The sequence below is a fragment of the Anarhichas minor genome, unplaced genomic scaffold (genome assembly GCF_050575085.1).
Source record: "Anarhichas minor isolate MPS153535 unplaced genomic scaffold, ASM5057508v1 ptg000010l, whole genome shotgun sequence".
Taxonomy (NCBI): Eukaryota; Metazoa; Chordata; class Actinopteri; order Perciformes; family Anarhichadidae; genus Anarhichas; species Anarhichas minor.
In genome coordinates this window covers 202,501-217,500 of record NW_027466456.1, presented here as the reverse complement: position 1 = coordinate 217,500, position 15,000 = coordinate 202,501, and the positions used below count along the sequence as shown (strand labels likewise).

The following is a 15,000-nucleotide window of genomic DNA, read 5'->3' as shown; positions in this document are numbered from 1 at the left end:
ATCCACGATTTCCAACGCTTGGATGGAGCTACAGCCCGTTCAGTATGACGGGGAAAAGGGAAGTCAGCCTAATTGCTGACAGAAGGAGAGTGGAGCCTTGAGAACAGCAGCAAACATCTCGTGGAAACAAAAGGAGCCGACGCTGGACTCGGCTTCACGGTTCATGGTTGTTCCCTTTTTCTTTTTATAGTAAATTAAATACCACTGGAGGATATTGACAAATCAGCTAGATCAGTTAAGAGAATGATTTCATCCTGGACGTTGGATTAAAGAATGCCACCATAATAATACATTAAAGTGTTGCACATTTCTTCATTTGGAGGTAAAGTTACACATCCGTCTACGTTCTGATGTATTAAGTGTGAAAGCGCTATACAGGTCCAGTCCAGTTTCAATAATTCTATTTTGTTTTTATTTTCTTACTTGATTTGGTGTGCATCAGACCTTCACCTTCTCTCCACTTGTCAATAGATTGTAAAGCCCTTTGAATTGCATTATATCTGTTTGAAAGGAGCTATATATATATATATATATATATATATATATATATATATATAAAAAAAACTTGAATTGATTGAACTGTCAATCAAATGAAACCAGTCCGGAGAAGAGCGTAAACATCTCTTCCATCGATAAAAGCCTTCAGCGCCGTTCTTTTGCTCTTCTTTCAATGATTCAGGAGCCGCCACACCTAAGCCACGCCCCTAGCTGCCAGTAGCTCCTCTGATTGGTCCGGAATACAAGTGCAATACTTGAAGCCCTGACAAGATATATAGGTAACAAAAAGGTGAACTTTGTACTGCTGCACAACGATAAATCAAAGTTCTATCTCATCTCGAATGGAGCTTATTTGTCAAACTGTATTCTTGTGTTTTAGGGTAAAACTTTTAGGAAGGGACCTACAATGCAGCAGCCTCCCTCCCTCCCTCCCTCCCTCCGAAGTATCGTACCTGTGAAGGCGCGCTGCAGGACAGCCCCCCGCTGATCTCCCCGATCCGTGCAGCTGCTGTGGGGTTGCTGGAGCTGATGAGGACGGGCCCGCTGATCTCCATGGAGTGGCGCTGGGGGGGCGGGGCGAGCACGGGTTTGTGGGACATGGTGAGCGAGGTGAAGGAATGTCGCTTCTTGCTGTTCTTCTTCTCTCCTGCTCGCTGGGCGCCGTTGCTCTGGGGCCCCGAGGAGGAGGCCCCCCCCTCGCCGGAGTCTCCGCTGGAGTCCGACGGCTTGTCCAACTCTATCAGCTGCCGAGCTGCCGAGTTAAACTGTGAGAGAGGAAGAGGAGGAGGTGATGAAGAGAGAGTAGTAAGGTGGAAATAACATACAGAGGGGTGATGGAGCTATGGAGTATTAGAGTGATCATGAAAACTGTCACTCTCTGTAATAAAGCTGTCATGGAAGACCTCCATCTTCATCCAGTCGGAGGAGAAGGTGAGCGGCAGGGTCAGAGTGAGAAATAACAATTTACACTTCAGACGTCCTGAAGCCGTCCAGTCAGCGCTTTCAATGTGTTTGAGTGTAACCCAAAGCAATAAGTAACTGTTTATGAATTATTTTCTTGTTTCATATTTATTCTCATTATTATCTATCCAAAGATCTCCCTCGTCAGTGTTCGCTGCAGTGTCTCCCCTTTAGTACATTCTCTTGTACTTAAATACTTTTACTGAAGTAAAACTTTGAAAGCATTAACTTCTAACGTGTTTTTTTTATTGCGGTATTTATTATTAGTACCGTTACTTCATTAAAAGATCTTCATACTCCTTCCATCACTGCGTATTCCACTAATGATTAATGACATTAAATAATCTTGTTCCTTTTCTTACCTCAACATATGAGATGGGGAAAATTCCAATTTTATCTCCCAGCATTCCCTCTGCCCAGTTCTCGTCCACTCTGCGGATCACAGTCAGGATATCGTCCTGAAATGAAAGACACAAAAGGAGCGCCGCATGAGAGGAAGAACCTAATTAAGGACGCTGCTAACGAAGAGTGTTTCTCCTCCTCGAGGAACAAACGGCGAACAGAAATAACGAGGTAGGGACCATGTTTTATTAAAAGAGACGTGCCCAAGAGTCTGAGGCATTGGCATTCTGTGTGGAGAACTACTTAGTCAGCTCGTTTCTGTGTTTCTGCTCATGTGGCATATAAAAACAACTGAAACATCAAAGTGTGCCCCGAACAGCTGGACAGATATAACCACTTAATTACTGTAGTTAAGGCCGTGTCGTTTCTCTGTGTGTGCATTCAGCTTAATTACAGCTGTTCATCAAGAAGTCTGACTCACAGGAACACATAAAGCATTTCAGTTAACAGCCCTCACATTCTGACACGCATAACTTGAGAAACTGAAATGCTTAGACTGTAATGAGAGGTATCTTTGAGACCAGAGCGTGGAGCGTCTCACCTTGGAGAAGGGCAGGCAGTCCTTGTCTGCCTCCTTGTCTTTGAGCTCAAAGTCGTACAGGGCTTTGCACTGAGGCGGCGGCTGCGGCAGCGGCTTGATGACCTGGACGAAGTTGGTGGGGAAGAAGCCGTGGACGCCGCCCATCTCCCCGTGGTACCAGTTCTCGTCCACTTGCCGGCGCAGGATGATGACGTCGCCCTTGACGAACTTGAGGTCTCCGGGTTCCTTGCCGTCGTAGTTGTAGAGCGCCTTGGCACAGGGGAGCTGGGGCACGCCCTATAAGAGGAGAGAGAGAGAGAGGGTTGAGAAAAGAGAGACGACGAGAATAAATGGACAAGAAGTCGCACTGTGATCCGATAACAAAAACAACCAGAGAGTCTGGTTCCCTCGTCTCAAAGTCAATGGGTTTTTGGTTCGATCCCTCACGGTTCAGCACGCATGTGAGGATTTAACCATCACAGTGTAAATAAAGTTGTATTGACTCAGTAGAACATGTGTTTCTAGTCTCTGATCATGTTTCATTGTAAACAACCAATCAGTGTTTAAAGCAACAGGAGGAGAGCTAGTAGCGTTAGCAGCACCGCTAACGGCTAACCAACAGGAGGAGAGCTAGTAACGTTAGCAGCACCGCTAACGGCTAACCAACAGGAGGAGAGCTAGTAACGTTAGCAGCACCGCTAACGGCTAACCAACAGAGGTTCACTTCAGTTACATTATGATGCCTTCAGGCTCTGCTCAGTGAACATGAGTACTGGCTGAAGGTACATTATAACCTTATCATGATGTGTTCACATGTCATCTGCAAAATTAAATTTTTGGTGATAAATTTGAATACATCCAGATGTTTCAGATGTTTTCACATGAATATGAAATAGAGGTGAATTATGAGCTGTTTAACTGAAGCTTATAATACATCATTAAAAATACTGATGACCAGATGTCAATCTTTTATCTTCTATCAATTTGAATTCTGTGTGTTTAGTTAGATTTAGAAAGTTAGATTCTTTGATGGTTTACCGACTTCAGAGCGGTGGTAAAGAAATATAATTAAAAAGAACGAGTCTGGAGCCGTGTTGACCAGCTGCTATAACAACACAAACAAACTAAAATCTACAATCTGTATCTGCCAACATGGATCATCAAGGTTTGACAACGACAGCTCCGGGGAAAAAAACCTCACAAAACAAAAAGTAATGCAATAATTAAACAAAAATACTAAAATAAAGGATAAAGAATTAAGAATGAACTGAAACTGAACTAAAAGAAGCACAACTTTGGAAAAAGACTTTGCTTTCTCTTTGTAAAGTCGGACGTAGTCGTGTGAATCATACAGAATGTATCACCAATTAAAAGCACAAGAGATGTTGAACCAGTATTCACAGTCAGGGAACTGGGCTCTATGGGAAACTACATTTGTGTTTTTGGACACTGCAAACTAAAAAGGAGACAATAATGTGAGAGTGTCTGTTTTTCACAGGGACAGTGAACTGTTCCGTTTGTTCCCCCGACAATGAAATGTTGTGTGTTCACAGTCTTGAGTGTGATGAGCTTGGCTGGTTGGGACTCGCTGAGTAACGCCTTCAGAAGGCCCAGGGCTCGCTCCCTTTATCCTGCAGAGGAAGGTTTTGTATCTACCCGGCCTGGAGTCCTGAAAGGACCATTCAGGGAATGACAATCCGGGGGGAAAGAGGGACAGCGAGTAGGGGAGGGGGGGGTAGCAGGATAGAGGAGCATCAATGTTCTCCATTCAGGGTGGGTGTCCATGAGGAAGGCTTCAGTCCAAACCAACCCCCCGCCATTTATCCCCCCGCTGTTAAGACATCTTTTGCAGTGATCAGAATCTCAAACACTAAGAACTGACTGGATCTCAACTCTGGAACTTACAACGTGAAGGACTACACAAGGACTACAGGAACCAGAACCAAGGCCTCAAACTGCCAGGGTGAGAAAAGGGATCCAGAGAGAGAGAGGGGGGGGGGGGGGGGTTAAAGCAGAGTTTCAGAGCCAGCTCTGCAGTCTTGTTAAAGGCTAATGAACCGTTTAAAAGGCTCAGAGGAGAATAAAAGTACAGAATGAGCTGTGATGGTGAGCCAGGGTGACATTACTCTGCTGCAGAGAATCACACAGCCTGAAGCACAGAGCCAATCGGTCTCCGGCTCTGCAGGTCCAGTCTGTGGGGAGGGAGGAGGGAGGAGGGAGGCACTGCAGCCCCCTGCACACTGCACTGGAACTGGGCCACCTTTCAGGGTGGGGGGGTAAACCAGGGCTTTTGAGCCCACCCAGGCCTGGCAGGGAGTTTTCGTGATGAAAATGCAAATGAAAGTAGAAGCTCTGCCATCTTTGTTGCAAATGACGGTGACAGGTTGAAGCTCCACAAAGCCAAGAGGATCTGATTACACGGTGAATATGAAATATGCTTGTTCCCTTAAATACGGAGACGTTTGTAAGCACTTGTTTGTACACCAAGGCCAAGACTTAATAAAAGCTTTAGTAGCACCACAGTGTCCAAAGTCAACATCGTTATGCAATTACTGTTGCACATGGGAAAAGTGATTGCACTCATAAAAAAATAGAAGTAAATAAAGTCTTGCATGTGCAACTCTTTGTTCGGGGAAGTTTAAAGCCCCACGCAGCCCCAAGCGAAAAATAAATGTGATATTTATTGGTAAAAAATATGCGATCGGGTGTTTGGCATCAATACTTTCTAGTCACAGATCCCTGAAAAATAGAGGACAAGATGTCCTCACTGACTTCTATTAAGTTAGCGGTTCTGTACTGGATAACTCAGGACTAACTCACTCGTAATATGTTTTGGTCCCACACTGTTACTGCCAACTCAGTCAGCTGGTTTTGAACTCCCTATTCTGGCCTCATAAAGGAGGAGTTGTCAGAAGATTTATATTTCCATGTTTCCCTCTAGATTAACACAGCGAGAGGGAGAGAGAATCAAGACATGGACTGTAGAAGAGGTGGTGAGGGTGTGCAGGACAGAGCACAACTGGGGATGAGGGATGGCTGTTGGGGGGGGGGGGGGGGGGGTTAATATCCAGTTTCACGTCCATGGAGACGGTGGTGTTGTGTCTGCGGTGGACCGGCACGAAAAGGATCACCGAACATCAGTCCTGATCAAACATCGGTCCCGACCGAATGACCGAACACCAGTCCCGACCGAGAGAGAGGAGACGGTGATTCACACCGAAGGAGGGAAAAGTTGCAACAACATGAATGCTGTTTAAAATAAGATAAATAGTAATCTCAAGCTGCCAGCAACACACATCTTTTGAACCCTCCACAGACTCAGGAAGAGACCGCATTAAATGCATCATATATAGTCTGAGATACTGGTCTGATAATGGTTTGAATACTTATGACCATGTGATATTTCAGTTTTTCTTTTTCAATAAATTTGCAAAAATTTCTACATTTCTGTTTTTTTCTGTCAAGATGGGGTGCTGAGTTTAATGAGATTAATGAGAAATAAAATGAACTTTTTTGATTTTAGCAAATGGCTGCAATGAAACAAAGAGTGAAACATTTAAAGGGGTCTGAATACTTCCGTACCCACTGTACATGTCTGCATGAGTTCAGGCTCCAAAACCCCCAAAAGACACAATAAGAGAAATCAGATTTTGTGGTCCGAGGCGGGGCCGGCAAGATCTCTTCCTCACTCCAGCTCTGCAATTGTTCTCAACATCTGTGGTGAAAGTTTATGGAAGTAATTATCCAGCAGCGTACAGCCTGTGTTGGGTTTCTGTATCTTTAGACCTCTTTAAAGGAGCTGCAGCAGCAGCAGCAGCAACACCCAACTCAGACCACAGGTAACCAAGAGACTTGCAATTCTCGATTTTGAGGCCCCCCCGACATGGCCTGATTATAATCAATAAAAATAAATGTAAAATAAAATGATATACGGCTCCTTCACTTTTTCCTCATCCCTATATTACCAATAATATTTAAAAGAATACAATAATACCATTCAGCAGCCTAACGTTCTCAAACTGGCAGCACGAGCGAGCACTATGAATGAAGAAAGCAAAAAGAGATTTAGTTTCACAGATTGCTCGACATCGTAATTTAATAAATGCGTCGAGGATTTTATTACACGATCAGCTGGATAAACAGAGAATGAGACCGTTAATTGAGTGAGTCCCACGAGGCAGCTGCTTTCACAACTATCCAAAGAGAAACCTTTGAACTGAAACAACGACCTGGTTCTCTGCTGCGTTACAATACTACTGGGAACAGTCTGAAACTATCCGTCTGTCTGACAATGTGCAACAGGGAAGGCAGCTGAGATGGGGCAGACGTCAGGTTGCATTCACAACAAATCAGGCGTTGCAGCGAAAACGTTTGAACGTGGGTAGTTTGTTTAGGCTGCTGCGGTGGGGAACGCAAAGGATGCTGAGAAAAATACACAGCGGCCTGCGGCCAAAAGCTGAAACAGAATCACAACAAAAAAAACAGACTGGAAGACGCCCAAAGGAAGAAGAGTCGCTTGAATGACCAAAACACAATGAGGTGCAACATCTTGTGTCACCTGTAGTCACTCGATGTAACTTTGTGCTCCAGTTAAAAGCCAGTTTGTTCGACCTCGCATCACGATCACTTATTGAACGTGAATCAGAATCAGTTTCAGGTTTGTGTTCAGCACGACGCTCGATCGGGAATCAGTATTCAAACATCAGAGCCTCAACTTACATTTCTCACCTGCGGGAGAGACTGCTTAATGCAGTTATCTTACCCGTGTGTGTGAATGAGAGACGGACGGAGGGAGAGAGGGAGAGAGAGAGAGAGAGAGATGTGCAGAGAGCATCAGCTGGTCTGTGCAATTACTCTTGTACTGCAGATAATGCAATTAGTCCTGTGTGCTAAAGGGATTTGGCCGTTATAGTGTTCTCTTCCACAGCACTGGATTATAAGTGAATTACCCAAAGTGTTCTGCTCTACTGCACAGCCAAATGTCAACAACCAGTGAGCAGACAGGCATAAAAACACACAATGCATGCATGTAGTGCTGCGGAGGGAGGACTAGGTCAAATGGGGATAATCACACCGACAGCTTGCCTTCACACAGCAGTGTTTGCAGGAGACGTTATAAAAGGACAAAGAGACAGTAGGTCTGATACCGATTCAACACTCTGTTGACTTGTTCCGGTGCGTTTACACCAAACGCTCCATGACCTTTTTGGGTGCGGCGTGACTACATGCAAAGTCAATGCAAAGACGCAAATATTAGTATTCGTGCAAGTTGAAATGTTTCAACCTCATATTTGTACTTGAGACCAGAAGAAACTATATGTAGTGTGTGAACCACAGACGCTCTACGGCATGAACACTAACGTCACTACTGCATTTACAACTAGATGACGTTATTTTTAGCGTTGATGGAGCAGCTACAATGTTAGCGTAGCCTAGCACCGATCAAACCAAACCCAATTAACAAAAGCGATCCCTCGACACAGAGTAGCTCAGGGTGTGATTTTGCTCAGCGTCACGCTATAAAAACCAGCTCAACAAAATCACAACACATTATGAACCTGCTATTGCCAATTGGTCAAGGTCAGGGGCAGCTTCTGCTCTGTCAGCAGTTCAAGGGTTGTGTGTAAGCACAGCAGACATAAACCTTTACCCCCTCTGTGGAAGTGCCAGACATCACTCCACTCCCATATGGACACCTCCAGGAACTCAGCAGGGGGTGGAGAATGAGCAGGGGCTACTACTGCCAAAACAGTGTGTACGGTGTGTGTGTGTGTGTGGTTTGGGGGGGGGGGGGGGGGGGGTTTGTCTGGTTTGCCCTTCTACAAACATTTCTGGGGGACAAGACATGTCAGACATCCAGAAGGAGCACGAGACCAGGTGGCGACATTAGCACGTCGCTGTTAGCTGAAGATCTTGCCACCAACATTGTGGCACAAGCACCATGACACATGATGGGAGAGAGGAACTGTTGGAGGGACATCTTGATTCCATTAGAGCCACATTAGGCTTAAATTATCTCCTAACGGTCTTTCTTTTTTTTTTTAATGACCGCTGTAGAGCAGGATTCTTTCACTGCCTCCCCCACACTGTGGAGAAACCGGAGGGTTTCTTGGAGTAAAGTACAGGAGCTGAAGTACAGAGAGCAGCTGTATCGAGCTTATGAAAGCCAGCAGTCAAAAAGAGACTGCTGACATTGACAAAACTAACCAACAACACACATGGGTGAGTGATGACGTACACAAAATCAGAGCAGAAGCTGAAATTGTACTTGTATTTTTGACGTGTGTTCCATTTAACAATTGTCAATGTTCCTATTTATTTGTAGTCTTTTGTGTTTTCCATGTCAGGTTGTGGGTAAATCTATTGTTTTACTGTATTGACAGTATGTTTGATATGAATATTACAAATTTTCTGTATTTAATGCATATTTTTGCAGCACTTTGTAACAAACGGGCGCTGATTCCTGCAGAGAAATATCTGTGTATTTAGGTGGCAAAAACAATGAGAGCTGAACATCTGCTTTCCTCTTGGTTCACTGGTTCTGTGAACGTGTCCCTTTAGAGCCGAGCGTACCCAGTACACCCCCACAGACAATAATAAATGGGATATGCCAAACTTCCCCTCACTGACATTTGAATAATGCTGTCAGAGCTTCAGACGAGCAGAAGCTCCTGACACAGCTTCCTCTTCTGGAGCCGTCGTCTCTTCGTCTCTTCTCCGTCTAAGACAAAAGAAAAACTTCCATTCTCTGGTTTCTATGGAAACTCCACACAGGAGCACTTCTTTGTGTGCGTTTCTATTTATGGCTCTCTTGACAGTGCTGTGAATCTCAGGAGAGGGAATGTTTTTTAGGATCCAGCTGGTGTCCCGTTCTGGGAGAGAGTGCTGTGATGGGGCCCGTGGGCAGTAATGAAGTTAATGGGCCATCACCTCAAAAATTGTTTGACATTTCGGGTAATACAGTTTTTGCACTAAATAGATATCTAATACAAAGGAGAAAGTCTGTCGAACATTAAGGAATATTCACCAATATTCACCAAGATTTTCAAGAATTAGCCAATGCATTAGTGTTAAATTAAACTAAGAACAAGTATCAAACGGCTAACGTTCAACTTGAAAAGTGAAGTCAAAGCTTCATGTCTTAAAGCTGCATTCTCTCTAGTGTCCACCAGGGGGCGACTCCTCTGGTTGTATAGAAGTCTATGAGAAAATGACTCTACTTCTCTCTTGATTTATTACCTCAGTAAACATTGTAAACATGAGTTTATGGTCTCAATCTCTAGTTTCAAGTCTTCTTCAATACAGCATGATGTTCATTTAGTACATTATGGTCCATTTAGAGTCACACAGACCATAAAGCAGGGGATGCTTTAGGGCGGGGCTACACGGTGATTGACAGGTCTCTAATAGACCATAAAGCAGGGGATGCTTTAGGGGCGGGGCTACACAGTGATTGACAGCTCTCTACTACAGCGTTGTCCGGTCTGGGAGTTGTCTGTGTTTTTGTTTTTACAACTTTAACAGAATGTTTTCACTTCATGAAAGTTTATTTTGGTCAACTAAAACTGTCTCCGTTCAGCGTTCGGGTTACTTCTTTTGTCCCGGCTGGTTGCAAAAAAAACAAAAACAAGATATCAACGGCCAAAAACCAAGATGGCGACGGACGTCATGGCTCTTAGACACAGTCTGTGATTATATACTGAGGGAGCTTTTCCAATAATCATCTGGTTGTATTTAAACCACAGCGGGAAATATCGTAAATTAATGAAATTATTGGATTGACAGGCTTTGTGAATCAATGTGATAAATTAACTTAATTTGCCAGGTATCGATTTTACTGTCAGAAATAAATTAGACATTAACATTTGGGTAAATTGTGAGCCAAGGACAATTTTTTGCCTGACAACTTTCACTGACACTACGCCAGCACGAGAATTCAATACACGGATTCAACAAGCAGCAGAGATCCGAATCAATAAAATGTAAGCGCCCCCGGCGTAGTGGGAATCATTTATCTACTTGACTGCATTTGTCAGGAGGGAAAGAGGCAATAAACCATTCAGGCTTTCCAAGGGCTTTACCCTATTTACCCGACAAACCCTCGGTGCTTGTTTGTTTCTCTCACTACATAGCAAATGAGGCCCCACACATTAGTCCACAGGCACGAAAACACTCAGAGCCGTCTGGAGCCCAGATGGGAGCCTGGATCACATGAACAGGACGTTTTCAAAAGCCCTCCAAGAAACTCTCCTACTGTTCCTCCCTAATGGGTTGGTTAAAGCGTCTCTCAGTTAACCCAATACTGACATACTAACGGTGCTCTACAGTTGGGTTCATTGGGTCCAGAACAAGGGAAATATAATACATTGCTGCATTTTAGTTCTGGTCCGGTTCCTAGTAGTCTCACTGACTCTTTAGAAACGAACCAAAAGGAGGAAAGTTATACAGACTGATGGGTAACTTGTTGATTGGACGGTTTTTGGCAACTGTCATCCTGCTTCATCAAGACCCACGTGGGGAAATCAGATGTACTTTTTAAAGTGAATTTAAAGAGCTGTACAGATGACTGGTGGCAACGCTACGTACGAACGTGGGATTTTTGTCACACACCTTTTAATAGAGAAGAGCTTCCGACCTATTAATCTGGAACGATACCACGACACCCCGAGTAGTTGAGCTTTGGAAATCGTGCTAAAATCCTGTGGTTGGGTTGTTCGGTCCGCATCACATTCCGATTGACAACTTTAACACCAACCAGACAAACAGACTCGACTTTGTTTTATCTGAACCAAACAGGTTAGCTGTTTAGCACCCTAAAAGAAGACAATAGTGTCTACTCTGCTGGGTGCCAGTTAAAAAAACAATCGCAGGGCTAACTAGGCACTGACCCCAGCAATGTACAGTTTTACTGCCAGTGGCTGACCTTGGGGTGTAGCTTGGGGGCTCGTGGGTAATCTGGGTGCTAGCCTATGATCAAAGCCATGCTTCTTGGAGTCAGGATACATCAGGCTGCCATGTGCAAAAAGCAGGAACTGCATTGAGATTTCTGTCTCAAACCACCTAAAGACGTGGTGGTGGTGGGGTCTATAAAAACACTCACCACATGGACATACAATCAAGACATTTCTGAGCTGAGTGCACTTAGTAAGCTGGAGATTAGTCATCAGTAAAGAAAGCATTTCAGCAGGAAGAGTTTATGTATTTATGGGAACACACTGTAGAGCTGTCACACATGCGGTTTTCATGAAGCTCTCGTGTGTGTGTGTGTGTGTGTGTGTGTGTGTGTGTGTGTGTGTGTGTGTGTGTGTGTGTGCTGGCTCTACTGTAAGAAAATGCAACTGCATGAAACCACTAGCACATCTCTTTGTGCAGACTCATGCGTACGGGGCTGGTTTCTTTTACCTAGCCGGCCTCAGATGAGTGGGGGGCTGGTTCTGGGTGGCCCCGGGATCAACCCAGCCTTCGACTGAAAGAACAGAACTCTTTTAACTCTGTGCCAGATCATACACCGGGCTTAACAACTGTTCTCACAGGAACCCACTCACATTTCAGAGCAGACAGAGAGAGAGAGAGAGAGAGAGCAAGGAAGCTCGATGCAAACTGGGGAGATAAACAGTGCGAGATCAAAAAGCCTGAAAAGAAAGTGAGTCAGGGAGAAGAAGCACGGCCTCGCCGCCCTGAAACGATATGGTTCTGTGGACGGATGGACGTTGTGTCGGTGGCCCTGACGACAATCAGACTATAAACATACCAAATCATTCAAGAATCAAGAGTCCAACATGTTTTAGAGATCAGAAAATCAGTCTAACAAATGCAGAATGTATGCGCTGGCAAGACGAGTGTGTTTAGTTACAAAAGTCCCTCACCAGAGACGAGCTAACGTTGCATCCTGCAAGTACAATGAAAAGGTGTTCATGCACTTCCAGAGGCAATAAGCACATCACTAATCCATAGAATGTTTAGGTATAAAAACATTATTTCAATCGTCAATGACACCGTAAGATCAAAGGCACCAGGGGTGAAAGGTATAAAAAGGTAAAGCAAGCACAACGGGATACGGTTTGACGACACCGTGCTGACCGGTAGAGCCTATAGAGACGCACCGATCGATCAGCTGATCAAACACACGTGTGCTGCCGCCACATTTTAGTGAAACGTCTGCACACAGCGGCACTATCGTGATGTGTTCACAGGTAATCTTGAATAATGAAGGTTTTTCTGGGGCGATAAACTTGAATAAATCCAGTAGTTTGAAGGAGATGTTTTCACAGCAACATAAAATATATATTAGAGATGAATTATGAGCCGTTTAACTTTCTAACACGAGCTCTAAGCAGCTTATAATACATCAGTACAACTACTAACGCCAACCTTTTATATTCAGAGCAAGTATTCAAATAAATTAAATAAACATTTATTTCCTATTCATTTGAATTTATGCAAATAACTATGACTGACAATAAGTAAGTAAAATATAACCTGTTTTATTGATCCAGTGTTCTACTGTTTTAGAAGCATTTACAAAAAGGGAAAAATGAATATACCGTTACCGTTCTTTCTACAAAACTACACCGTGATATAAGTTTTAGGCCATACGGCGTCACCCTAAGCGGTACCTTGATTTGTGAGGTATTTAATAACCTGGATTAGCACTGAGATAGGAGTCGCACAGAGGAAGCTCTCTTGTATCCAAGCTACAGAGGGATTAGTTCACAAATGTCACAGTATCTGTGTATGGAGTACAAGTCAATATGAGCTGAATACTAAGCGTTTCCTCACATTACTCTCTGCTGTGCTGGTGAAAGCGTGCACTGTCTGTGGCCTTTTTGTTCCTCTTAGTCATTCAGGGTGAGCCACCTGCTCCGCTCCGCTCAGGCTGACTTCCATTTACGCAGAGCGCTGCAAGTCGAGGAGAAAATCAGACAAGGAACCGGTCAACTGGGTAGCTGAATCTCAAATCAAAACCTGCCACCTCCACTGCTGTGGTATCTTACAATCGCCCAGTGTTGCATGTCAGACTACAGCGGGCAACTGAAGAAGTATTTGCTTGCATTGGCTGGTATTTGCACGCCTCTACAGTGGACAAACAAAGCCAGGATATTGACACAGTACTGGCTAAAGGCCAAGGCACAAACACTGCATCTGCACAGCTCTCACCGACCCTTTTTCACTTCCTTAAGAAAGTGTGTTTGTCCATTCCGCCCTCGACTCGGCCTCAGATGTCACATGTAGCTCCTAGCTCTCCTTCATCTCCACTGAAAACTGAAGACCCTTTTCACACATGTGGTCCATCCCTGAAATGTTCAGGATGGAAATGTTTGAGTGTAGTCCATGGGTGAATAGTGAAATTCACTAGCGGCGCCTGAAAGTTAGGTTAACCCAGTAATTCACTGGAACTATGTGTCAAGAGGTTAAAGTGAGGCATCACGGTTTTGGAGCGAGAGTCTTAACTCACTAAGTTTATGTTATAAAACAAAACTATCTCCGTCCAGACAAGCGTTTTAGCGCCGTTTCAGAAACAATCTAGTCCATCCTACCACGCCTGACATCAGGCATCACATGACCATTACTGGGCACGCACCATGTATGGCTGATAACATCTGGACAATTTAAATGTGGTCAACACACGTCTCTCACTTGTTTCCTCACGGTTTCGTTGTTGTCTGTTTTCACTCGTAGCTCTGCTGTTGGCTGAAGTCCCTGTTGTACTGAAGAGCATTTATGCTTTGGTTTCTTTACAGTTTCTGTGTGAACTTCACAATAGTTGTGCAGAACAAAGTAAGCGTTAATAAGAAAAGGAAAGTCGTCCGTTTTGTGTCCATCGTCCTCCTCAAAGACGCAAACCGTGACTTCAGACGTCCGCTCCGTAGGGCTGATAGCGCTCGCTAATCGCTCCAATAACAGCTGCTTCCTCCTCATGTCGGCAGTAGTAGAATTATGAAATGCTGAATTTAACTGCACAACAGCTGCTAGTAAAGACAACAAGGTCAGCAAGGCCTGTAATCCGTCATCCATGTTGAATTAACCCGGTAGTCGATCGATAATCAAGGGTCATGTGATAGGGGCGCGACGCATCAGGGAAGGACACGTTGTGACCGCTAAGAACCAATCAAGTAGAGAACGCAGGCGTCTACGTTGTTTTAAAACGTATGCGGTTCGGGCCCTGTTCACACTACGAGGTAACCTCGGAGAACTCAAACTTACCCGGGGTGTCGGTAGCGTTTCTAAACTCCTCTGAGTAGTGTGGACGTTATGCATAAACGTAGCAAAAGTTATGCGTTTTAAAACACAAAGCGTAGTAGTGTGGATGTCACCTCGGGGTTTAGGTCCCCCTCAACAGTTTCTTGTTCTTCTTCCAAAGGGTTTCTTGGTGGTTACTGTGCTGCACTAGTACAGCATTCCCTCTGCAGAACTAGTTTGAGTTTGTAGCACCGTGAGAGCATAACAGACAGTATAAGCAGCTTTTTATACCCATCTTGGCTTTGACTGGCGCCGTTAGAGGCAGCGCTCATATACGCCTGCAGACATTTGACAAGAAGACAATTCTGCTGGCACAGACTCGCGTTACAAGAACCCCAGGGCTGCTGTGGTTCCTCAGCCCAGTCATCCCATTAAGCAGA

The 15,000-nt window shown here is 44.5% G+C and overlaps 1 protein-coding gene across 1 annotated transcript in view; it reads right to left on the bottom strand.

Annotated features, from left to right (window-relative positions):
• sh3rf1 (SH3 domain containing ring finger 1) overlaps positions 1 to 15,000 on the bottom strand; it is a 40,467-nt gene that overhangs the window by 12,935 nt on the left and 12,532 nt on the right. The window contains exons 3-5 of the mRNA XM_076087305.1: positions 2,402 to 2,677; positions 1,821 to 1,916; positions 951 to 1,262 (exon numbers count right to left, since the gene is read on the bottom strand). Of these exons, the coding sequence (XP_075943420.1) occupies positions 951 to 1,262; positions 1,821 to 1,916; positions 2,402 to 2,677 (684 nt within the window). The remainder of the gene's footprint in view (positions 1 to 950; positions 1,263 to 1,820; positions 1,917 to 2,401; positions 2,678 to 15,000) is intronic.